At 41.6% G+C, this 26559-nt stretch overlaps 1 protein-coding gene across 1 annotated transcript; it reads left to right on the forward strand.

Moving 5' to 3' along the window:
* The first annotated feature begins 16945 nt into the window (after nt 1-16945).
* LOC139409530 (complement factor H-related protein 1-like) lies at nt 16946-21696 on the forward strand. The gene is made up of 7 exons (XM_071154809.1): nt 16946-17134; nt 17432-17614; nt 18894-19691; nt 20114-20305; nt 20441-20629; nt 20848-21030; nt 21329-21696. Exons 3-7 carry the CDS (start codon nt 19634-19636, stop codon nt 21526-21528), a joined length of 822 nt encoding a protein of 273 aa, XP_071010910.1. The 5' UTR covers nt 16946-17134; nt 17432-17614; nt 18894-19633; the 3' UTR covers nt 21529-21696.
* Nucleotides 21697-26559: the final 4863 nt, after the last annotated feature.

Raw genomic sequence — 26559 nt, forward strand, 5'->3', positions numbered from 1 at the left:
CAGGACGTTATACTCGTTTCAGGTCTTCATTCAATAGAATCAGATGAACACTTTTCCACAATGCATTGGAAGGCCCTAGTTCTCTTCAAGTAGCCAAATAACAACACTAAGCTACTTAATTCAAATCAAAATCAAATCAAATTTTATTAGTCACTTGCGCCAAATAAAACAGGTGAAATGTTACCTTACAGTGAAATGCTTACTTCCGAGCCCCTTACCGACAGTGCAGTTTAAAAAAAAGGATAGCTTTTTCAAACAGAAATTTGCATCCTGTAGCTCTAACTCAAAAAGATCTGGGACATTGTAAAGTCCATGGAGAATAAGAGCACCTCCTCCCAGCTACCCTCTGCACTGAGGCTAGGAAACACTGTCACCACCGATAAATCAACGATAATTGAGAATTTCAATAAGCATTTTTCTACGGCTGGCCATGCTTTCCATCTGGCTACCCCCACCCCGGTCAACAGCCCTGCACCCCCCCACAGCAACTTGCCCAAGACTCCCCATTTCTCCTTCACCCAAATCCAGATAGCTGATGTTCTGAAAGAGCGGCAAAATCTGGACCCCTACAAATCAGCTGGGCTAGACAATCTGGACCCTCTCTTTCTAAAATTATCCACCGCAATTGTTGTAACCACTATTACTGGCCTGTTCAGCCTTTCGTATCGTCTGAGGTCCCCACAGATTGGAAAGCTGCCGCAGTCATCCCCCTCTTCAAAGGGGGAGACTCTAAAGACCCAAACTGTTAAAGACCTGTATCTATCCTAGCCTGCTTTTCTAAGGTCTTTGAAATCCAAGTTAACAAACAGATCACCGAACATTTCAAATCCCACAGTAGCTTCCTATGCAATCTGGTTTCCGAGCTGGTCATTGGTGCACCTCGGCCACGCTCAAGGTCCTAAACAATATCATATTATTATTATTTTGATGTCTTTACTTAAAATAATAAAGTAGTAGTCAAACATGTTAATATTTCAGTAAAAACACAGATTTATGTGCTGTATCTGTGTTGTAATGATATGTTTTTAGAGGATTGTGGGTAATTAAACATTTTGAGAAAATGTCATGCAAAGATGGATATTACCACAAAAAAACAACGGCTTCAAAGGAATACAATACATTGAGATGGAATGTGTCTTTCATTCATAGTCATTCACAGTCTGGGTTTAAATGAGACTGTTTGTAGGTTGATGGCTTTTTGCAAATTGCAACTAGCTACATTGTTTTCTACCCTTTCAAATAGTTACATAGTTTTATGCAACATGATTACATTGATAAAGACAGTTGGTGTAAAACAGGAAATGTGATTATTTGGAGAAAAAAAATGGATTAAAAAAATATACCTGCAGTCCTGGAAAACAAATGAAGGTTCTGTGGTGGTAGTGACCAAGTGCCACCACAGTGACCATTTTTATGACCTTCATTCTTTGAGCCCAAGGATGTCTGTGGGCCACTCTTGACGTTACAGGCTAGCTAGACTGTGCAACACCATGCAATATGATCTTTCTCCATAGTGATGAGTTGTGTCCCCAAGGCTACAGATGGACGGGAGGTTGTGAGTGGTCTGCCAGATGATGATGATGGTGTTATACAGTACGGTCATGAGCACCCACTCAGAGCAGGGTAGCAAAAAGTTGGCTAAATGGAAATGTATTGTAGGCCTATCAAACATGAAACAGAACAGTCTCCATAGGCCTATCAAACAGGAAACAGAACTGTCTACATAGAACTATCAAACAGGAAACAGAACTGTCTACATAGAACTATCAAACATGAAACAGAACAGTCTCCATAGGCCTATCAAACAGGAAACAGAACTGTCTACATAGAACTATCAAACAGGAAACAGAACTGTCTACATAGAACTATCAAACATGAAACAGAACTGTCTACATAGAACTATCAAACATGAAACAGAACTGTCTACATAGAACTATCAAACATGGAACAGAACTGTCTACATAGAACTATCAAACAGGAAACAGAACAGTCTCCATAGGCCTATCAAACAGGAAACAGAACTGTCTACATAGAACTATCAAACAGAACTGTCTACATAGAACTATCATACATGGAACAGAACTGTCTACAAGTTGCAATAAACGATAGGAGAATGGAATTATGAAACGCTAGCAATTATTGTAGTATTAGATGGATTAGAGATTTACCACGTAGGGCCAATGCATTTTTTTATTTAATTTCAATTTAGTTTAACCTTTTTTTTTAAATAGGCAAGTCAGTTAAGAACAAATTCTTGTTTACATTGATTGCCTACCAAAAGGCAAAAGGCCTCCTGCGGGGACGGGGGATAAAAACATTCGAATATAAATACAGGACAAAACACACATCACGACAAGAGAGACAACACAACACTACATAAAGAGAGACTGAAGACAACAACATAGCAAGACAGCAACACATGACAACACAGCATGGTAGCAACACAACATGGTAGCAGCACAAAACATGGTACAAACATTTTTGGGAACAGAAAAAAGCACAAAGGGAAATAAGGTAAAGACCACAATACATCACCCAAAGCAGTCACAACTGTCATTAAGAGTGTCTGTGATTGAGTCTTTGAATGAAGATATTTAGATAAAACTGTCCAGTTTGTTGCAGCTCGTTCCAGTCGCTAGCTACAGTGAACTGAGAAGACGAGCGACCCAGGGATGTCTGTGCTTTTGGGACCTTTAACAGAATGTGATTGGCAGAACGGGTGTTGTATGTGGAGGATGAGGGCTGCAGTAGATATCTCAGATAGGGGAGAGTGAGGCCTAAGAGGGTTACATAAATAAGCATCAACCAGTGGGCCTTGCGATGGGTATACAGAGATGACCAGTTTACAGAGGAGTATAGAGTGCAGTGATGTGTCCTATAAGGAGCATTGGTGGCAAATCTGATGGCCGAATGGTAAAGACCATCTAGCCACTCATTTAAACATGTCAAAGCAACAGTAAACATTTCAACAAGAGAAAAAAAACACTCTCCACTGGCGGGAGTTTTGAGAGCGGATCTGAAGAGTCTCGCCAATAATTCATTTTAACAACAAATTACAAATGCAAGCTTCATAAGCAAATTAGCATTTCAAGCAATTGTTACATACCAAAAGGCCAGTAGGCCTATGCTAGTAATCAAGTCCCCATTGCTGGTGATCTTGCAACGTAACAGTTCATATTCTTGATCACCAAGCCATTTTTTGGAGCTGCATATTCATTTATTATGGCAATCCTCTCTCCCTGCCGTTTGAAGTTTGCGCTGCACCTGATCCTATATCTGTACAGCATATCATCGATCTGTTCGCTAGCTCACCCCACATATGTTGATTGACAGTTTGCTTGTCCAATCAGAGTGCCGAGTGTCCGTTTCACTAGCTAATCTGTTGCAGGTTATCTTTGCAAGGACGATGCTACGGCTACTGTCTCTCTCTGTGTGTAGAGTATCCCACGTAGACTCTATGACACAAAGTGAGTGACAAAACATTACAAAACCTGGACAGATCATTTCAAGTCAAACACGAGTCTTGAGGCTCCAAGTCCAAATCAAGTCTCAAGTTATTTTATTTTCAATCAAGTGGAGTCTCAAATCATCAAATGTGTGACTCAAGTTAAACTCGAGTCCAAGTCATGTGACTTAAGTTCACAACTCTGGTGATTAATAATGTGAATGTGTTTGGAGTTCTCCAAAACAACAGCATCATGAAGTATGGACACAGGCTACAGTTTGAGTGCAGCAACTCTAGACACGTTCTGAAGGGGGAATCAGAGGTTGTCTGCTCAACCTACAGGTCCTAGTGGAGTCACTCCATTCCAATTTGTGACGGTAAATTGTATTTGTATTGATTTAACACATTGGGAAAATAATGCAACACAACCAAGTTATTTATTGTTTAAAGTAGATTTACAATTATCTCCAACTCACACACAAAATGAAGCAAAATAAAGCATTTCAGAAAGGGTAGGGAAGATTTCTGGACAGTTTGCTATTCTTGCTGGTTAATGAAAGCAGCTGGGTACATTTCATCACTAGTACTTTTATGACCTCACTCTTGTCTTCCTAGAGCCCAAGGATTTCTGTGGACCACCTCCACATCTCATTAACGGAGACACGATGGGCCGTACCAGAGAATGATACTGAAACAGAGAATCAGTTCATTATGACTGCAAGTCTTACTAAACCCTTAATAGACTTTCATCCTACAAGACGTGTCCTAGAGGGATCTGGATTGGAGAGATGACAAGCCTGAATTTGTTATATCTCTGAAACAACGTTTGCCTGATTCATATCCAATCACTCGCTCACATCCCTATGCTATGTCCATGCTCACTCCCATTCACAGATCATGGTGGATTGTTAGGATCAATTTCCTTTCAAAGCCCCCCTGTGATCTCTGACTAGCCAGTGGAGATAATAAGGGCCTAGGGATTGGAGTGAGGGAGAAAATTGGAACGGGGCCCAACTGTAATGCCACCTGATCTTCAGGACTTATTCACACACTGATTCTTGTACCATCTTCTCGTTTCAGAACCCAAGGCCCTTGTAACCGTATCCAGTTTGGGATGAACAGCTGATGAACACACAGAACATCCAATGAGCATATTGGACAGAAAATAAAAATACACTCCATTTACCACATGGGGATCATATCACTGTTTAGTGTGCTGCTCATAGTAGACTTGGCCAGGTAGTGTTGGTTTTCATCAGCAGTGTATACATGGGGTCATGACTTTGCCTCTTTGCCCATATTGATCTCAGCTTACGGAAAGTGATGACTCCTGTCTTGTTGGACAAACATGTACATGAATAACCTCTGTCAATAGTTTGCTCCAATTATTTGCAGATTCATGGTTCTATGATTGTCCAACATTAAATAAAGTGCCTCTGGTTCATATTTACTCATCTACTCTTTAGTTCATTGTTGTCTGGGAATATTATCACCAGGTATTTTTTACAATATTGAAGCAGCCAGACAATATCTATTAAAAATATTCCTGTGGTGTTCTTTGCCATGTATTTCAACTACATCATCGTCACTGAGTGAATCTTGAACATTAAGGCAGGAATATTGACTTTCAATTCTCATTTGCCAAAAAACTTTTCATGTTTAGTCTAGTTGGTAAGGTAATATGGGCTAAACCCTGGCATGCTCCTTAGGTGTAGAAATAGATTTTGGTCTTCCCATTTTGCCCCTGGAAAACAAGGCTTTATGGGAAACAGTGATTCTGCCTTACTGGAACAAACATTCTGAAGGCCATGTCCATAGACAGTTAACCAGATTTATATAAGGGTTATGTAAGTACAGTATTTGAAAATCTTTTGTGATTCAATAATGACCATACATATGTTTTAATGGAGCCTATCAGCATTCAAACTAACTGTAGCCCTCAATGTATTTTTAGCTCTGAACTATCCTCAGCCAAAAGCCTTAACCTCACTGGTAGATGAGATTAGCTCTAAACTATCCTCAGCCACAAGCCTTAACCTCACTGGTAGATGAGATTAGCTCTAAACTATCCTCAGCCAAAAGCCTTAACCTCACTGGTAGATGAGATTAGCTCTAAACTATCCTCAGCCACATGCTTTAACCTCACTGGTAGATGAGACTAGCTCTAAACTATCCTCAGCCACATGCTTTAACCTCACTGGTAGATGAGACTAGCTCTAAACTACCCACAGCCACGTGCTTTAACCTCACTGGTAGATGAGACTAGCTCTAAACCATCCTCAGCCACAAGCCTTAACCTCACTGGTAGATGAGACTAGCTCTAAACTATCCTCAGCCACATGCTTTAACCTCACTGGTAGATGAGATTAGCTCTAAACCATCCTCAGCCACATGCTTTAACCTCACTGGTAGATGAGACTAGCTCTAAACCTACAGTATGTATATTAGAATATTGTAGATATGTATGTATATTATTTAGCTAAAACAATAATTGCAACACTAGTGGAAGAACAAGTATTGTCACCACTTCCCTCCCGAAGTCAGTCCCTCTCCTTGTTCGGGCGGTGTTCGGCGGTCGACATCACCGGCTTTCTAGCCACCGCTGATCCACTTTTAATTTTCCATTTGTTCTGTCTTTGTCTTATTCACACCTGGCTTCACTCAACCAAATTCTTGTTTATTATTTAACTCTCTGTTCCCCATGTTGTGTTTGAGTGATTGTTTATTGAAATTCGGTCCGTCTGAGGGTGCTCAATATGTTACTTTGTATATTTGTCTTTTTGAGTAAAGCACGTTTATTACTCATATCTGCTATCCTGCGCCTGACTCTCTACACCAGCTAGACACAGGATCATTGCAGGAGCAGACGCCCTCCCTGTTCCAGTGGAGGAGCACGTTCAGCAGCACACAACCATTTTGCAATGTCCGGGCACCGCATGGATCGTGTGCTGAAGACAATGGATCTTTTGGAGAGAGAAGGAGGTTTTCCAGGGCCTCCACCAGCCCCACTACAGCAGGTCCCACTGTCCACCCCTCCTTCACCTGGTCCCAGAGGGATTAGACTCGCGTTCCCAAGGGAGTATGAAGCGACAGCTGCCTGATGCCATGGGTTTCTACTCCAGTTGGAGCTCTACCTGGCGACCGTCCACCCGGCGTGTCTGTCCTCCTCTCCTGTCTCTCAGGCAAAGCCCTGGAGTGGACCAACGCCATATGGAGTGAAGGAGACGGTGCGTTGGACCATTACACAGAGTTCACCCGCCGCTTTCGAGCAGTGTTCGACCACCCGCTTGAGGGTCGAGTGGCGGGTGAACGTCTATTCCACCTGAGGCAGGGGACGAGGAGTGCACAGAATTTCGCCTTGGACTTCCGAACCCTGGCCACCAGAGCGGGATGGAACGACAGGGCCCTGATCGATCACTACAGGTGCAGTCTGCGCAAAGACGTCCGTCGGGGGATGGCCTGCCGAGACACCACCCTCACATTGGACCAGCTGGTGGACCTGTCCATCCGGCTGGACAACCTGCTGACTGCCCGCGGAGAATCTGCAGAGAGAAGAATAGGGTGGTTGTGTCATTACTGTTTTTTTGTTAGTTTTTTCAGTGTTCCTTGCTCTCTTTTGTCCCACAATCTTGTTGTGCACCATAACCCCAAGGCGTGCCCCTTCCCTCATGCTGTTGAATCCAAAATGCTGCCGCTTTAGGGTATTTTTCAGCAGAGCACTGTGGAAGGACAACAGATTACCTGAGTTTTACAAAGAGAAAAGGTAAAAAGAGAAAGGAGTGAGACTTGTTTGATGACATGGTCTGAAAGATACTCTGTGGTCCTCAGGCTACATCCAACCACCTGTAACCCCAAGCTCATTCCAGCTTGTGGTTTGGTTAATTTTTATGTTTGTTATATATCGAACGAGCTTGGGGTTACAGGTGGTCATATCGAACGAGCTTGGGGTTACAGGTGGTCATATCGAACGAGCTTGGGGTTACAGGTTGTTGGATGTTGCCTGAAGACCAAAGAGTATTTTCAGACCATATAGTTCTGACAATATGCTGTAGCAGAGTCAGGGTGAAATTTCCCTTTAAGGCGTGACCAGGCCCTCTAGTGGCCTGGGCCTGTAATAGTCGGTTGTTTTCTCTTCAGCTATGCTGAAATACTGTAGTAGTTAGCTATCCTGGCAGACACTGAGGTCCTTCTGCTGCTGAGCAATATCTTTATCTTTCTAGGGATTTTAACATTCTATTTTTCATGTGGCTCATATATATTCGTGGCAAAATAAATTAGGTTCTATTCAATTATGTATTTGCCGCATGTGACAAATACATTTGGATTTGATTTTGTTGTGCAGCATTTGATAAAAGTAGCAAAGCAAACACATCAGTTATGTTTACCCACATTGTATAGTCAGAGTCTTACAGAGCAATTAGTGAATACTTGGAGTTGAACGCTGAGCTATAGTCAATGAACAGTATTCTCACATACAGTGCCTTGCGAAAGTTTTCGGCCCCCTTGAACTTTGCGACCTTTTGCCACATTTCAGGCTTCAAACATAAAGATATAAAACTGTATTTTTTTGTGAAGAATCAACAACAAGTGGGACACAATAATGAAGTGGAACGACATTTATTGAATATTTCAAACTTTTTTAACAAATCAAAAACTGAAAAATTGGGCGTGCAAAATTATTCAGCCCCTTTACTTTCAGTGCAGCAAACTCTCTCCAGAAGTTCAGTGAGGATCTCTGAATGAGCCAATGTTGACCTAAATGACTAATGATGATAAATACAATCCACCTGTGTGTAATCAAGTCTCCGTATAAATGCACCTGCACTGTGATAGTCTCAGAGGTCCGTTAAAAGCGCAGAGAGCATCATGAAGAACACACCAGGCAGGTCCGAGATACTGTTGTGAAGAAGTTTAAAGCCGGATTTGGATACAAAAAGATTTCCCAAGCTTTAAACATCCCAAGGAGCACTGTGCAAGCGATAATATTGAAATGGAAGGAGTATCAGACCACTGCAAATCTACCAAGACCTGGCCATCCCTCTAAACTTTCAGCTCATGCAAGGAGAAGACTGATCAGAGATGCAGCCAAGAGGCCCATGATCACTCTGGATGAACTGCAGAGATCTACAGCTGAGGTGGGAGACTCTGTCCATAGGACAACAATCAGTCGTATATTGCACAAATCTGGCCTTTATGGAAGAGTGGCAAGAAGAAAGCCATTTCTTAAAGATATCCATAAAAAGTGTCGTTTAAAGTTTGCCACAAGCCACCTGGGAGACACACCAAACATGTGGAAGAAGGTGCTCTGGTCAGATGAAACCAAAATTGAACTTTTTGGCAACAATGCAAAACGTTATGTTTGGCGTAAAAGCAACACAGCTGAACACACCATCCCCACTGTCAAACATGGTGGTGGCAGCATCATGGTTTGGGCCTGCTTTTCTTCAGCAGGGACAGGGAAGATGGTTAAAATTGATGGGAAGATGGGTGGAGCCAAATACAGGACCATTCTGGAAGAAAACCTTATGGAGTCTGCAAAAGACCTGAGACTGGGACGGAGATTTGTCTTCCAACAAGACAATGATCCAAAACATAAAGCAAAATCTACAATGGAATGGTTCAAAAATAAACATATCCAGGAGTTAGAATGGCCAAGTCAACGTCCAGACCTGAATCCAATCGAGAATCTGTGGAAAGAACTGAAAACTGCTGTTCACAAATGCTCTCCATCCAACCTCACTGAGCTCGAGCTGTTTTGCAAGGAGGAATGGGAAAAAATGTCAGTCTCTCGATGTGCAAAACTGATAGAGACATACCCCAAGCGACTTACAGCTGCAATCGCAGCAAAAGGTGGCGTTACAAAGTATTAACTTAAGGGGGCTGAATAATTTTGCACGCCCAATTTTTCAGTTTTTGATTTGTTAAAAAAGTTTGAAATATCCAATTAATGTCGTTCCACTTCATGATTGTGTCCCACTTGTTGTTGATTCTTCACAAAAAAATACAGTTATATATCTTTATGTTTGAAGCCTGAAATGTGGCAAAAGGTCGCAAAGTTCAAGGGGGCCAAATACTTTCGCAAGGCACTGTAGGTGTTCCTTTTGTCCAGGTGGGAAAGGGCAGGCATCTGTTGATCTGTTGGGGTGGTATTTGAATTGGAGCGGGTTCAGGGTTTCTGATATGATGGTGTTCATGTGAGCCATGATCAGCCTTTTGAAGTATTTCATGCCTACAGATGTGAGCGCTACGAGGCGGTAGTCATTTAGGCAGGTTACCTTGGCGTTCTTGGGCACAGAGACTATGGCGGTCTGCTTCAAACCATAGGTATATTGACAACTGCTCGTCAAACATCTCATTCCAAAATCATTAATTGTCACTGTCCTTGAGCTTGTCTCCACCCCCTCCAGGTATCACTAATTATCCCCGGTGTATTTATACCTGTGTTTTCTGTTTCTCTGTGCCACTTCGTCTTGTTTGTCAAGTCAAACAGCATTTATCTCCTAGCCCCTACTTTTCCCCAGTTTCTGTTTTTTTCCTAGTCCTCCTGGTTTTGACCCGTGCCTGTCCTGACACCAAACCCGCCTGCCTGACCATTCTTCCTGCCCCGACCTCGAGCCTGCCTAACACCTTGTACTGTTTGGAGATGGACATGGTTACTGAACCCGTGCCTGTCCTGACCTCGAGACTGTCTAACGCCCTGTACTCTGAACTCTGACCTGGTTTATGAACTTTCGCCTGTACCCGATCTGCCTTTTGCCTACCCCTTGCGTTATAATATTAGAGCTCAACCATCTGCCTCCGGTGTCTGCCTATGGGTATCGACTTGTGCCCTTATATTAATATGGTGTTTGTCCCCACCCGACTTCCTGTGAAATCGGGTGCTGTAGGTGTCTTGAAAAGCAGGTAGCTTGCCCCCGGTGATGTGTTGTGCAGACCGCACCACCCTCTGGAGAGCCCTCCTGTTGTGGGTGGTGCAGTCGCCGTACCAGGCGGTGTTACAGAATGCTCTCAATTGTGCATCTGTAACAGTTTGTGACGGTTTTAGGTGGCAAGCCAAATTTCTTCAGCCTCCTGAGGTTGAAGAGGCGCTGTTAGGCCTTCTTCACCACACTGTCTGTGTGACTGGACCATTTCAGTTTGTCTGTGATGTGTACGCTGATGAACTTAAAACATTCCATCTTCTTCACTACTGTCCCGTCGATGTGGAAAGGGGGGGTGCCCCCTCTGCTGTTTCCTGAAGTCCACGATCATCTCATTTCTTTTGTTGACATTGAGTGACAGGTTGTTTTCCTGACAACACACTCCCAGTGCCCTCACCCCATACATACCTGCTGTCTAATTTGTTGTTGGTGATCAAGCCTACTACTGTTATGTTGTCTGCAAACTTGATGATCAAGTTGGAGGCGTGCATGGCCACACAGTCATGGGTGAACAGGGAGTACAGGAGGGGGCTGATCACACACCCTTGTGGGGCTCCAGTGGTGAGGATCAGCGAAGTGTAGATGTTGTTTCCTACCTTCACCACCTGGGGGCGAACCATCAGGAAGTCCAGGACCCAATCACACAGGGCGGGTTGAGACCAGGGCCTCAAGCCTAATGATGAGCTTGGAGGGCACTATGGTGTTGAATGCTGAGCTGTAGTCAATGAACAGCATTCTTACATAGGCATTCCTCTTGTTCAGATGGGATAGGGCAGTGTGATGGTGATTGCATCTTCTGTGGACCTATTGGGGCGGTAAGGTGACAGGTAAGGTGGATGTGATATGATCCTTGACTAGTCTCTCAAAGCACTTCAGGATGACAGAAGTAGGTGCTACGTGGGGATAGTCATTTAGTTCAGTTACCTTTGCCTTCTCGGGTACAGGATCAATAGTTGCCATCTTGAAGCATGTTGGGACAGCAAACTGGGATAGGGAGAGATTGAATATGTCTGTAAACACATCAGCCAGCTGGTCTGCGCATGCTCTAAGGATACCGTCTGGGCCGGCAGCCTTGCGAGGGATAACTAATTTAAATGTCTTACTCACGCCGGCCTTGGAGAAGAAGAACACACAGTCCTTGTGAGTAGGCCGCGTCGGTGGCACTGTATTTTCCTCAAAGAGGACAAAGAAGGTGTTTAGTTTGTCTGGAAGCAAGACGTCGGTGTCCGTGAAGTGGCTGGTTTTCTTGTTGTAGTCCGTGATTTTCTGTAGACCCAGCCACATACGTCTCGTGTCTGAGCCATTGAATTGCTGTCATGCTGAAACAGGAAAGGGCCTTCCCCAAACTGTTGCCACAAAGGTGGAAGCCCAGAATCGTCTACAATGCAATTGTATGCTGTAGCATTTAGATTTCCCTTCACTGGAACAAAGGGGCCCAGCCCAAACCATGAAAAACAGCCCCAGACCATTATTCTTCCTCCACCAAACTTTAAAGTTGCCACTATGCATTGGGGCAGGTAGTATTATCCTGGCATACGCCAAACCTAGATTCGTCCTTCAGACTACCAGATGGTGAAACGTGATTCATGAGTCCAGAGAACGCATTTCCACTGCTCTAGAGTCCAATGGCGGTGAGCTTCACACCACTCCAGCCAATGCTTGGCATTGTACATGGTGATCTTAAGCTTGTGTGTGACTGCTCGGCCAGGGAAACCCATTTCACGAAGCCCTGGATGAACAGTTCTTGTGCTGATGTTGCTTCCAGATGCAGTTTGGAACTCTAGCGCTTCAGCATTCAGCAGTTCCGCTCTGTGAACTTGTGTGGCCTACCACTTTGTGGCTGCCCTGTTGTTGCTGCTAGACATTTCCACTTCTCAATAAGAGCGCTTACAATTGACCGGGACAGCTCTAGCAGGGCAGAAATTTGACAAGCTGACTAGTTGGAAAGGTGGTATACTATGATGGTGCCACGTTAAAAGTCACTGAGCTTTTCAGTAAGGCCAATTTTTGTCTATGGAGATTGCATGGCTATGTCGTCGATTTTATACACCTATCAACAGGTGTTGCTGACATAGCCGAATCGACTAATTTGAAGCGGTGTCCACATACTTTTGTATATATAGTGTATTTCAAGCTGGGTCAGGGAGAGCATGAAAATGTCAGTGAAGACACTTGCCAGCTGGTCAACTCTTACTATGAGTATGCGTCCTGGTAATCCGTCTGAATGTTAAACCCAGGTCTGATAAATAGAAGTAGCCTATATCCTAATGTAGCTACACCACCTTGAGGTGAGGTCCTCAGAGTTCTCAAATACAAACAGCTTCTTTCAAAACAAGGAGTGGAGTATGGGAATAATCTGCAACGATCGATGCAGCAAGAAACAATGCTAGGCTAGGCATCTACACCTCTGTCAGAACATCTTTGTTGTTTAAAGATAATGTGTACTTGTGTACTGTGGAGGGGAAAAGACAACCAAAAGAGGAGAGAGGTTGAGAAAGGGTGAGATACCAACTTTGAACAGAGCTGTTTGAAGAGGAGATCTTCACGTTTTGTGAACCGTATGTAGAAGCGGAAATATGGACCATGTTGACCACAGCTTTTTCTCATATTCCTTATTGAGGATCTTAACTCAAGCCAGTTTGCTACAGCAGGAAACAAATCCTGCAGCAACAGGAAATGTGAATTATTATGTGGAATATCATTAATGGACATTTTTATAAGGGTTTGTAATATTTGTGTTGTGGAGAAATGACCAGGCAGGAGACGGGAGTACAGTTAGTTCTTCGTTTAGTCAAAACCACTCGTGCTCTACAGTTCCCGGCACAATAGTGCGCATGTGCATTTCCTATTAGGTGTAGTAACGTAACACTGCTGTAAAACATTACTGCTTAGTAAGAGCATAGTAACTAATATAAACAGATGTAGATCCCAGATACTACAGGTTTGATAAATTTTCTGTAATGTCAATTTAAGTCTGAAATTTCAAAGTGGAAATTACTAACTTTAGAAGCCTTTTTAAAACATAAATACAGTACAAGTTTGCATTTCCTGCTGTACTTTGTTAGCACAAAAGAGCAAAAAAATGAATATCCTACATCTGTACATAAGAACATTATCTTCATCCAGTAGACCATATCAGGTGTATGAAAAGTATTTCTGGTTTCATGTTGCTATTACTGGTTTTATGTTACAGCAGCTTGTTGGATGCACAGATTCAAATCCATATTACAATCTAGAGGATCTAACGGAGAAAGATTGAGTTGAGCTGAGCATGGTACAAAAAGAGACTCTTCACGTAAAGATGGATATTACCATAAATATAGACAATGGATTATAAGGGAAGTTGAGGTGGAATGTGTCTTTCATTAATTCTAGGTCGGGAGGAGGGGATTCATTCTAGAAGCAATGAAATGACATCATGTTATTGTATATAAACTGTTGCTCGTGGTAATGTGGCAGCGCGCTCCGAGAATAAATATTGTTACCTATTATTGATAAGACTGGTCTCCGTCTATTTTATGCAAACAAGAATCTTACAAATTCTCATAAAATAGATTAAGGGAATTCAATTAATGAAAACATATTGGAATAATTAAATTACAGTAACATGATGCCAGGTTATCTCGAGATGTGACGCTTGGCAATCAGTCCAAAGAGTTCAATATTGGTTTGTCATGGTCTGAAAGTCCTTTAGGGAACTTTTGGCAAAGTCTAAGCGGGCTGTCATGTGCCTTTGATTGAGGAGTGGCTTCCGTCTGGCCACTACCATAAAGGCCTGTTTGGTGGAGTGCTGCAGAGATGGTGTTCCTTCTGGAAGGTTCTCCAATCTCTACAGAGAAATTCTAGATCTCTGTCAGTGATCATCGGGTTCTTGGTCACCTCCCTGACCAAGGCCCGTCTTCCCTTATTTCTCAGTTTGGCCGGGCTGCCAGCTCTAGGAAGAGTCTTGGTGGTTCGAAACTTCTTCAATTTAAGAATGATTGCGGCCACTGTGTTATTGGGAATCTTCAAAACTGCAGAAATGTGTGGATAACCTTCCCCAGATCTGTGCCTTGACACAATCCTGTCTCTGAGTTCTACAACCAATTCCTTCGATCTCATGGCTTGGTTTTTGCCCTGACATGCACTGTCTTTCTGAGACGCAGAGTTGGTGAACGTTTGACGGTGAAACAGCCATTTCCCCACCTGTGAAGTTAAACATTTCCCTTTAGCCAAAACTAAGCAAATCACTTTTTCGACAACAATATGTACCTTCAGACGTTACATCAGGTGTGCAAATGTTCAATACAGCAATTTAGTGATTTTAGACGTGACTTGTGAAGCTGCTGAGAGGATTAATAATGTGAATGTGTTAGGAGTTCTCCAAAACAACAGCACCATGAAGTATGGACACAGGCTACAGTTTGAGTGCAGCAACTCTAGTCACATTCTGAAGGGGGTCGTAAGAGCTTCAGCTTACGAGAAGAGATGGGCACTGGCTTGTTGGACAAACATGTCAATCGATATAACCATCGTCAATAGTTTGCTCAAATCATTTGTCCTGGGGCTTTGCATAAGCTAAGAAACATTGACTTATCAGGAGTTGTTTTTCATGTCAGTCCGAACTTCAATAAAGTACCTCTGGTTTTGAATTCTCAATTATTTTGTCTGTTATTAGGGGAACAGTGTTATACTAGTCATGATCAGAAACAACAACGGTAGGGGGAAATAGCATCTAATGGCAGGAAGCAGTCACAGCACAAGGCACTTTCAAGTGAAATCAGATGTTTTATTTACAGCAGTAGGAAGTCAAAGTAAATATTTACAGAATGGATTCAAGAATCACCCCGGTATATTTTCTGTTTGGCATGTGCAAATTAGATCTAAATCACATCTTTTAATTACCAGATACTTCAAACACCTATCTAGACAGTTCAAACGCCACATTACTCACCCGTTGTCTGGAGACTTCTAGTGTCTTTCTCCCACAGATGTTTTTAGATCATTAACATGGGATAATTGTAATAGGTCTACATGTTTTTTAATTCACCCTTATTCAATCAATTAACCTACAGGTTAAATGCTTCCACCGTGTGGCCACCAACCATCAGTGTATACACCTTGCATCATGTCTTCTTGTTGAATCAAACAAAGTTATCAAAGACAACTCATGGAGCTTTTTCTAGATAGAATCAAAGCATTAACAACAGTTCATGAAGTTATAGGCTATACAACACCCTGCAATGTGATCTTTCCCCATAGTGGTGAGTTGTGTCCCCTAGGCTATTGCTGGACGGGTGGCTATTTAAGGTCAGCCAAAACAAAGCAAATCACTTTACGGACAACAACACATTACTTCAGGTGTGCAAATGTGCTGCAGTGTATACATGGGATCATGAACTTACCTCATTGCCAATAGTGGCTTCAGCTGACGGGAAGAGATGGCCACTAGCTTGTTGGACAAACATGTAAACGAATAACCCCTGTCAATAGTTTTCTTAAATTATTTTCAGCTTCATGATTGTCCAACATTAAATAAAGTGCCTCTGATTCTAATTTAATCAATTTAATTTAATAAAATCGAATTTACTCTAATCGAATCTAGTCTACTCTACTCTAATACAATCTACTCTAATCTAAACAAATCTACTCTAATCTAATATCTATTATTTTAATTGTTCCCTGGAATATTATCCCATACACCATCAAGCCTTCTCATCCCACTGGACACAGACGCCAAACCAACATCAATTCCACGTGGGTTCAATTTAATTTCCATGACATGGAAACAACGTTGATTCAACCAGTGTGTGCTCAGTGGGAAGTTAGTGGTGCTAGGAATGACATGATCAAAGTTCACTATAAAGAAACATAACGTATATTTTTTACAATATCAAAGCAGCCAGATAATATCTAGTAAAATGTCCTCGTGGTCCTTGCCAAGTATTTCAACTGCATCATCGTTACTGAGTGTCATAGATGTGTTCTTTGCATTCTACACATTGAGGCAAGAATATTGACCTTCAATTCTCATATGCAAGAAAAAGTTAAATGTAACATTGTGTGTTTTGTTTAGTTGGTAGGTTAATGTGGGGTAAACCCTGGCATGCTCTCAAGGTGTAGAAGTCAATAAAACATGAACTTTAAATCGATTTTGGCCCTCCCCTTTTGCCCCTGGATAATACGGCTTGACGGGAAAAGGTTGTCTTGCTGGAACAAACATAGCTATGTCAATAGACAGTAAACAGACAGATTTATGTGAGGTTTATGTCAGTACACATTTGTTCAGCTATTTGTTCAGTTATTTGGTGATTCATCAATGACCTTACAAATGGAGCTTATTATCATTACAATCAACATTCAAAGTATTTGCTACCTGTCTAAATGTATTTCTATCTCTAAATCTATGCTCTTCAGATTAGATATGTCTCTATATGGCTGACCAAATGATTTGCACTTTTAAATGAGTTTTGATTTGCTCAATTAATGAATAGACTGAACCAATGCAGTTCCTACATTGAGCATTTTCCTCAGTGTTTCCCCTCCCCGCAATGTAGGTTTGATTGAATTCTAGTATTTTGGGTCAGTCCCCCTTTACAGTGGTTCTCTTCAGTGCTCCCTGGGGGCTGGAACTCTGTAGACAAACATTAACTTTGGGATAGACACTCTATATTTATGTTCTACTCCTTCCATTTTTACTGCATCTACCATTTGATCAACATGAAATCATCTCTGACTCTGCTGTGTCTGGTGGTATGGATGAATGTGGATGCTTCATCAGCTCAGACTGGTAAGGATGTGTTTTCAATCACTTTCTCACATGCTTGCAGTGCCCACATTGTGTTAGTATTCATCAGTTGCTGGGGGGGGGGGTGAAGTTTCTATCTGCTAAAAGAAGATTCTGAGATAATTGGTTTTAAAACTCCAAACCCTCGTTGGTTTGAATGGTGTCAGCAAATGAGAGTATTTAGAGTACTATATAGGTAGAGAACACTGAACAGAACAAGGCTGTGTCAATAACAACATAGAACTTTGTAGTGCCAAGCTCTCTGTTTGTCTAAAGGTTTTTCCTCTGCTCCTCTGTCAGTGTGCAGTGGACCTCTTCCAAATGTGCCCAATGCCAGGGTCACTGAGGAAAGCATCAAAAATGAGTACAAAGAGGACGACATTGTCCTTTTTTCCTGCAACTTTGGCTTTGTGCCAGCAGGCAGAATAAGTTATCAGTGTAAGAAGAATAAGTGGGTGGTGGTCCGTCAGGGGAAATGCAAGCGTGAGTATTTCTTTCAATGTTATAGATTCAATATTGTTGTTATACATTTGACATTTTAGTAATTTAAGCGCACGTGCTAGTATGTTCATTTTTCTTCAACAAAATAGCTATAGTAGCAGTTATGATTAGCATAACCCCATAATAGCTTAGTTAAACACTCTAAAAGATCTGTTAACCTCTAGCACTTAGCCATCCCGGATCCGGGATCATGAATACAGACTCAAGCTCATTACCATAACGCAACGTTAACTATTCATGAAAATCGCAAATGAAATGAAATAAATATGCCATCTCTCAAGCTTAGCCTTTTGTAAACAACACTGTCATCTCAGATTTTCTAAATATGCTTCTCAACCATAGGAAAACAATCATTTGTGTAACAGTAGCTAGCGTAGCATTTAGCGTTAGCATTAGCGTTAGCATCCAGCAGGCAACATTTCAACAAAAAACAAGAAAAGCCTTCAAATAAAATAATTTACTTTTGAAGAACTTTGGATGTTTTCAATGAGGAGACTCTCAGTTAGATAGCAAATGCTCAGTTTTCCAAAAATATTATTTGTGTATTAGAAATAGCTCCGTTTTGTACATCACATTTGGCTACCAAAAAAACCCGAAAATTCAGTCCTCAAAACGCGAACTTTTTTCCAAATTAACTCCATAATATCGACTGAAAACATGGCAAACGTTGTTTAGAATCAATCCTCAAGGTGTTTTTCACATATCTCTTCGATGATATATAGTTCGTGGAAGCCTGGTTTCTCCTCTCTATCAAATGGAAAAATACTTGCACCTGGCGTTGCGCACCAATTTCGACGCAGGACACCAGGCGGACACTTGGAAAATGTAGTCTGTTATGGTCAATCTTCCAATGATATGCCTACAAATACGTCACAATGCTGCCGACATCTTGGGGGAACGGCAGAAGGTCTAAGCTTATTCCTGTCGCATTCACAGCCATATAAGGAGACATTAGAAAACAGAGCTTCAGAAATTCTGCTCATTTCCTGTTTGACGTTTCATCTTGGTTTCGCCTATAGAATGAGTTCTGGGGCACTCACAGACAATATCTTTGCAGATTCTAAAACTTCAGAGTGTTTTCTTTCCAAAACTGTCAATAATATGCATAGTCGAGCATCTTTTCGTGACAAAATATTGCGCTTAAAACGGGAACGTTTTTTATCCAATAATGAAATAGCGCCCCCATAGACTCAACTTGAACATATCACTTTCTTACATACTGTATCATGATCTTGTTTTCCTGCGGTTTCCTGACATCTAGCTAAACCATGTGAGCTCCCTGATGAAACTGCCAATGGCCACTACAGCATCCACGTTGGAGATGACTTTGTCTTTGGAGCCACTATCAAATACACTTGCAATGACGGGCATTCGTTATTATTTATGATATATATTTTTGTTAATAGCCCTGTGTCCTCCCATTCCAGCCTGCCTAGTATGGGTTGAATCCAGCCCATCTAGTACGGGGCTGAATCCAGCCCATCTAGTATGGGGTTGAATCCAGCCTGTCTAGTACGGGGTTGAATCCAGCCCATCTAGTATGGGGTTGAATCCAGCTTGTCTAGTACGGGGCTTAATCCAGCCTGTCTAGTATGGGGCTTAATCCAGCCTGTCTAGTATGGGGCTGAATACAGCCTGTCTAGAAAGGGGCTGAATCCAGCCCGTCTAGTATGGGGTTGAATCCAGCCTGTCTAGTATGGGGTTGAATCCAGCCTGTCTAGTATGGGGTTGATTCCAGCCTGTCCAGTATGGTTCTGAATCCAGCCTGTCTAGTACGGGGCTGAATCCAGTCCATCTAGTATGGGGTTGAATCCAGCCTGTCTAGTATGGGGCTGAATCCAGCCTGTCTAGTATGGGGCTGAATCCAGCCTGTCTAGTATGGGGTTGAATCCAGCCTGTCTAGTATGGGGCTGAACTTAGAACACTGCTAATGATGTCACAGACTTAATAATACCACCTAATCACTTTACTAATGTCTGTAGTTATCAGATTGTGAGCAAAATGGACAACAGAACCTGTATGGTGGCAGGATGGAGCAACCACCTGCCCATATGTGAAGGTAACCATGTATTCATTGAATATTATAAACTGGGTAGTTCGGCTCATGGATGCTGATTGGCTTAAATCTGTGATATATCGTACCGTTTACCATGGGTATGACCCCCTCAATAACTTTTTACTGATCTAACGTTAGTAACCAGTTTATAATAGCAAAAAGGCACATCTGGGGTTTGTGGTATATGGCCAATATACCACGGCTAATAGAAGTATCCAGGCTCGCTGTGTTACATCGTGTCTAAGAACAGCCCTTAGCCGTGGCATATTGGCCATATATCACACCCTCTCAGGACTTATTGCTTAATTATAGTAAATAAAGCATAACACCTTACTTACTTTTTACAATGCACATTACACTGTAACTCAGAGGGTTCATGAAGTTATAGACTGTACAACACCCTGCAATATGATCTTTCTCCGTAGTGGTGAGTTGTGTCCCCGAGGCTACAGATGGACGGGTGGTTGTGAGTGGTCTGCCAGATGATGATGGTGTTATACAGTACGGTCATGAGCTCAAGTTCAGCTGCCCCAACCCAGCACACCAGCTGAAGGGAAACCCACAGGTAGTGTGTGCCGCAGGGGGGATGTGGAACAACCATTTCCCAACCTGTGAAGGTAAACATTTCACTTTAGCCAAAACTAAGCAAATCATTTTATCGACAACAATATGTACCTTCAGAAGTTACATCAGGTTTGCAAATGTTCAATACAGCAATTTAGTGATTTTTCTATTTTTTCCCTCCATAATAGATGTGACTTGTGAAGCTGCAGAGAAGATTAAGAACGTGAACGTGATAGGAATTCCCCAAAACAACACCATGAAGGTTGGACACAGGCTACAGTTTGAGTGCAGCAACTCTAAACACGTTCTGAAGGGGAAATCAGAGGTCACCTGCTCAGCCAATGGACAGTGGAGTCACTCCATTCCAATTTGTTATGGTAAATTGTATTTTTATTGATTTAACACATTGTTCCACTTCCCAATCAAGTTACTTGTTTTAAGTAGATTTACAATTATCTCCTACTCACAAAAAATGTAGCAAAATAACGCATTTTGGAAAAGGCAGGAACGTTTTCTGGAATACTAGGACTGGGACAATAGCAGCTTGGTACATTTCATCACTAGTATTTCTCTGATGTCACCCATGTCTTCCTAGAGCCCAAGGATTTCTGTGGACCACCTCCACAGGTCAATAACGGAGACAGAGACATAACCAGAGAACGCTACAGAAATGGAGAATCAGTTCAATATGTCTGCCAGAAATTCTACATCCTTGATCCCCCTTCAGCGTACAAGACGTGTCGTGACGGGATCTGGACACGACCGATAACCTGTCTGAGTAAGTTCTCTCTAAAATAACATTGGCCCAGTTCCTACCCAATCGGATGCTAACTCCCCCTTAACGATCGGTAAGGATGAATTCCAGGAATGGAATTCAAGATCAATTAATTAATTACTATTTAAAAATGAGTTGAAATGTAACTGTTGAACCATGCTCCTGAGGCATTGACAAGTGACATTCCTCAAGGATCTAGGGGTATAGAGATAACATTCATTAAAATGAAAAACAACTAATTTTCAGTGGCCCTTGAAGGACACGTTCACACACTGATTCCTGTACCATCTTCTCATTTCAGAACCCTGCACTGTGGATGAAGAGCTGATGAACACACAGAACATCCAATTTAAATATCCTCCGGAAGATCAAAAAGTCTATGCCACACATGGGGATCATACCACTTTTAAGTGTACTGGTCATCTTAGACTTAGTCCAGGTAGTGTTGGTTTTCATCAGCAGTGTATAAATGGGGTCATGAACTTGCCTCATTGCCAATAGTGGCTTCGTCTTACGCGAAGAGATGGCCACTTGCTTGTTGGGCAAACATGTCAATGAATAACCCCTGTCAATAGTTTTCTCAAATTATTTTCAGATTCATTGTCTGAATAAATGTATGGTATTTCATGATTGTCCAACATGAAATAAAGTGCTGCTGGTTCAAATGTATTCATCTACTTTGATTATTTTAATTGTTCCATGGAATAATATTATCACACACACACAACCAAGCTTTCTAACATTAGTGGTGCTGGGAATTAATTTCTCAAAGTTCACTATAAAGATTCACAACGTATTGTTTTACAATATCTTAGCAACCAGACAAATGTTTATGTGATGTTCAACTGCATCATCATCACATAGTGCCTTGATGACGTGTTCCTTCCTGTTGGTGGCATCCTGATCATTTAAGCAGGAATATTGTCCTTCAATTCTCATATGCAAGAAAACGTTTAATGTCATGTTTTATGTATGGTTCGTCAAGTTGGCTGGCTAATATGGGGCTAAGTTGAGCCATGGCAGTACAGACATACTCCCAAGGTGCAGAAATAGATTTTGTCCCTCCCCTTTTGCCCCTATAAAACATGGCTTGACGGGAAAAGGAGGCACTTGCTTGCTGGAACAAACATTAGCCATGTCAATAGACAGTGAACAAGGTTTATGTACCGTAAGGGTTATGTTAGTCCAGGTTTTGTGATTGGATAATGACAAAATGTTTCAATAGATCTTATCCACATTACATAACTACAGTATGTGATACCTGTACCACTCAATGCTTATTTAGCTCTTAATTTAAGCACATCAGATTACTGTAGAAATGTCTCTATCTCATGTAGCTGAACAATAGTGGAAGACCGAGAACACAAGTTATTTATTCTGATATCTAACATAGTGGTCTTAAAAATACTACAAATTAAAATCATTCAAATTAAAACGATTTGTTTTCTGACCTATTGTTAATAGACTGAACCAACACAGTTCCTACATTAAACTGTTCTTTAAAAAAATAAAAAATAAATGTAAGGGTTGGATCAGCTTAATATTGCGGAAAGATATTTTTGTGTAAGTATATACATCCATATACATGCACATATGCATACATATTCACATATATACAGTGGGGAGAACAAGTATTTGATACAGTGCCTTGCGAAAGTATTCGGCCCCCTTGAACTTTGCGGCCTTTTGCCACATTTCAGGCTTCAAACATAAAGATATAAAACTGTATTTTTTTGTGAAGAATCAACAACAAGTGGGACACAATAATGAAGTGGAACGACATTTATTGGATATTTCAAACTTTTTTAACAAATCAAAAACTGAAAAATTGGGCGTGCAAAATTATTCAGCCCCTTTACTTTCAGTGCAGCAAACTCTCTCCAGAAGTTCAGTGAGGATCTCTGAATGAGCCAATGTTGACCTAAATGACTAATGATGATAAATACAATCCACCTGTGTGTAATCAAGTCTCCGTATAAATGCACCTGCACTGTGATAGTCTCAGAGGTCCGTTAAAAGCGCAGAGAGCATCATGAAGAACAAGGAACACACCAGGCAGGTCCGAGATACTGTTGTGAAGAAGTTTAAAGCCGGATTTGGATACAAAAAGATTTCCCAAGCTTTAAACATCCCAAGGAGCACTGTGCAAGCGATAATATTGAAATGGAAGGAGTATCAGACCACTGCAAATCTACCAAGACCTGGCCATCCCTCTAAACTTTCAGCTCATACAAGGAGAAGACTCCGTGTATCAGAGATACAGCCAAGAGGCCCATGATCACTGGATGAACTGCAGAGATCTACAGCTGAGGTGGGAGACTCTGTCCATAGGACAACAATCAGTCGTATATTGCACAAATCTGGCCTTTATGGAAGAGCGGCAAGAAGAAAGCCATTTCTTAAAGATATCCATAAAAAGTGTAGTTTAAAGTTTGCCACAAGCCACCTGGGAGACACACCAAACATGTGGAAGAAGGTGCTCTGGTCAGATGAAACCAAAATTGAACTTTTTGGCAACAATGCAAAACGTTATGTTTGGCGTAAAAGCAACACAGCTGAACACACCATCCCCACTGTCAAACATGGTGGTGGCAGCATCATGGTTTGGGCCTGCTTTTCTTCAGCAGGGACAGGGAAGATGGTTAAAATTGATGGGAAGATGGATGGAGCCAAATACAGGACCATTCTGGAAGAAAACCTGATGGAGTCTGCAAAAGACCTGAGACTGGGACGGAGATTTGTCTTCCAACAAGACAATGATCCAAAACATAAAGCAAAATCTACAATGGAATGGTTCAAAAATAAACATATCCAGGTGTTAGAATGGCCAAGTCAAAGTCCAGACCTGAATCCAATCGAGAATCTGTGGAAAGAACTGAAAACTGCTGTTCACAAATGCTCTCCATCCAACCTCACTGAGCTCGAGCTGTTTTGCAAGGAGGAATGGGAAAAAATGTCAGTCTCTCGATGTGCAAAACTGATAGAGACATACCCCAAGCGACTTACAGCTGTAATCGCAGCAAAAGGTGGCTCTACAAAGTATTAACTTAAGGGGGCTGAATAATTTTGCACGCCCAATTTTTCAGTTTTTGATTTGTTAAAAAAGTTTGAATTATCCAATAAATGTCGTTCCACTTCATGATTGTGTCCCACTTGTTGTTGATTCTTCACAAAAAAATACAGTTTTATATCTTTATGTTTGAAGCCTGAAATGTGGCAAAAGGTCGCAAAGTTCAAGGGGGCCGAATACTTTCGCAAGGCACTGTACACTGCCGATTTTGCAGGTTTTCCTACTTACAAAGCATTTAGATGTCTATAATTTTTATCATAGGTACACTTCAACTGTGAGAGACGGAGTCTAAAAAAAAAATCTAGAAAATCACATTGTATGATTTTTAAGTAATTCATTTGCATTTTATTGCATGACATAAGTATTTGATACATCAGAAAAGCAGAACTTAATATTTGGTACAGAAACTTTTGTTTGCAATTACAGAGATCATATGTTTCCTGTAGTTGTTGACCAGGTTTGCACACACTGCAGCAGGGATTTTGGCCCACTCCTCCATACAGACCTTCTCCAGATCCTTCAGGTTTCGGGGCTGTCGCTGGACAATATGGACTTTCAGCTCCCTCCAAAGATTTTCTAATGGGTTCAGGTCTGGGGACTGGCTAAGCCACTCCAGGACCTTGAGATGCTTCTTACGGAGCCACTCCTTAGTTGCCCTGGCTGTGTGTTTCGGGTCGTTGTCATGCTGGAAGAACCAGCCGTGACCCATCTTCAAAGGTTTTACTGAGGGAAGGAGTTTGTTGGCCAAGATCTCACGATACATGGCCCATCGATCCTCCCTCCAATACGGTGCAGTCGTCCTGTCCCCTTTGCAGAAAAGCATCCCCAAAGAATGATGTTTCCACCTTGGGATGGTGTTCTTGGGGTTGTACTCATCTTGTATCTCATTCTTCTTCCTCCAAACACGGCAAGTGGAGTTTAGACCAAAAAGCCCTATTTTTGTCTCATCAGACCACATGACCTCCTCCCATTCCACCTCTGGATCATCCAGATGGTCATTGGCAAACTTCAGATGGGCCTGGACTTACGCTTGCTTGAGCAGGGGGACCTTGCGTGCGCTGCAGGATTTTAATCCATGACGGTGAGTGTGTTACCAATGGTTTTCTTCTAGACTGTGGTCCCAGCTCTCTTCAGGTCATTGACCAGGTCCTGCCGTGTAGTTCTGGGCTGATCCCTCACTTCCTCGTGATCATTGATGCCCCACGAGGTGAGATCTTGCATGGAGCCCCAGACCGAGGGTGATTGACCGTTATCTTGAACTTCTTCCATTTTAGAATAATTACGCCAACAGCTGTTGCCTTCTCACCAAGCTGCTTGCCTATTGTCCTGTAGCCCATCCCAGCCTTGTGCAGGTCTACAATTGTATCTCTGATGTCCTTACACAGCTCTCTGATCTTGGCCATTGTGGAGAGGTTGGAGTCTGTTTGATTGAGTGTGTGGACAGGTTCATTTTTTACAGATAACGAGTTCAAACAGGTGCAGTTAATACAATTAATGAGTGGAGAACAGGAGGGCTTCTTAAAGAAAAACGAACAGGTTTGTGAGAGCCGGAATTCTTACTGGTTGGTAGGTGATCAAATACTTATGTCATGCAATAAAATGCTAATTAATTACTTAAAAATCATACAAATGTGATTTTCTGGATTTTTGTTTTAGATTCTGTCTCTCACAGTTGAAGTGTACCTATGATAAAAATTACAGACCTCTACATGCTTTGTAAGTAGGAAAACCTGCAAAATCGACAGTGTATCAAATACTTGTTCTCCCCACTGTACATACACATACCTATATAGATATACATACTTTTTAAAGAATATACATTTATTATTCCTTGCAAACCCTACCACCCTTACCCCAATTGGAGTAAACTAATAAAAATGTAGGCTTCTACCTTCAGTTTATACATCTCATACACATTTTACAGACACAATCTTTTACAATAGTTATATTTTGTTTGTTTTTAGTCCTTCCTCTATTTCTGATGTCCATATACTTGGATTTATATTTGTAACTGTGCTATTTCACAAATTTACGAACCTATATCCATTTTACAGACCTCAAATGTTTTACATTGGCTATCATGTTATAAGTCCCACCCTTCAGCTCCATTCAACCCCTCCCATCTATCTCTCAACATTTTGGATTTCTATTTGCCATATATTTTTCAACTATGCTGTGATGATTCACAAAAGTACTGAACCTTTCTATTCTCATAGCTTCTACAGATTGTGCATTAAAAATAACAATTTTTGCTAATATAATTATTATATTATTGATTGACTAACTATGGCTTTTCAAATCACCCGGTATTGCAATTCTTCAGCTATTCCTGGACCTGTGTCCAAACACGAGCTACATATGGACAATACCAAAATTCATGATCTAATGACTCTGCCTCCAAGCAGCAGAATCTGCAGAGCTGGGAAGATATACATATATAACATTTTATTTGTTGCAAGAAT

The sequence above is a fragment of the Oncorhynchus clarkii genome, chromosome 5, assembly GCF_045791955.1.
Source record: "Oncorhynchus clarkii lewisi isolate Uvic-CL-2024 chromosome 5, UVic_Ocla_1.0, whole genome shotgun sequence".
Taxonomy (NCBI): Eukaryota; Metazoa; Chordata; class Actinopteri; order Salmoniformes; family Salmonidae; genus Oncorhynchus; species Oncorhynchus clarkii.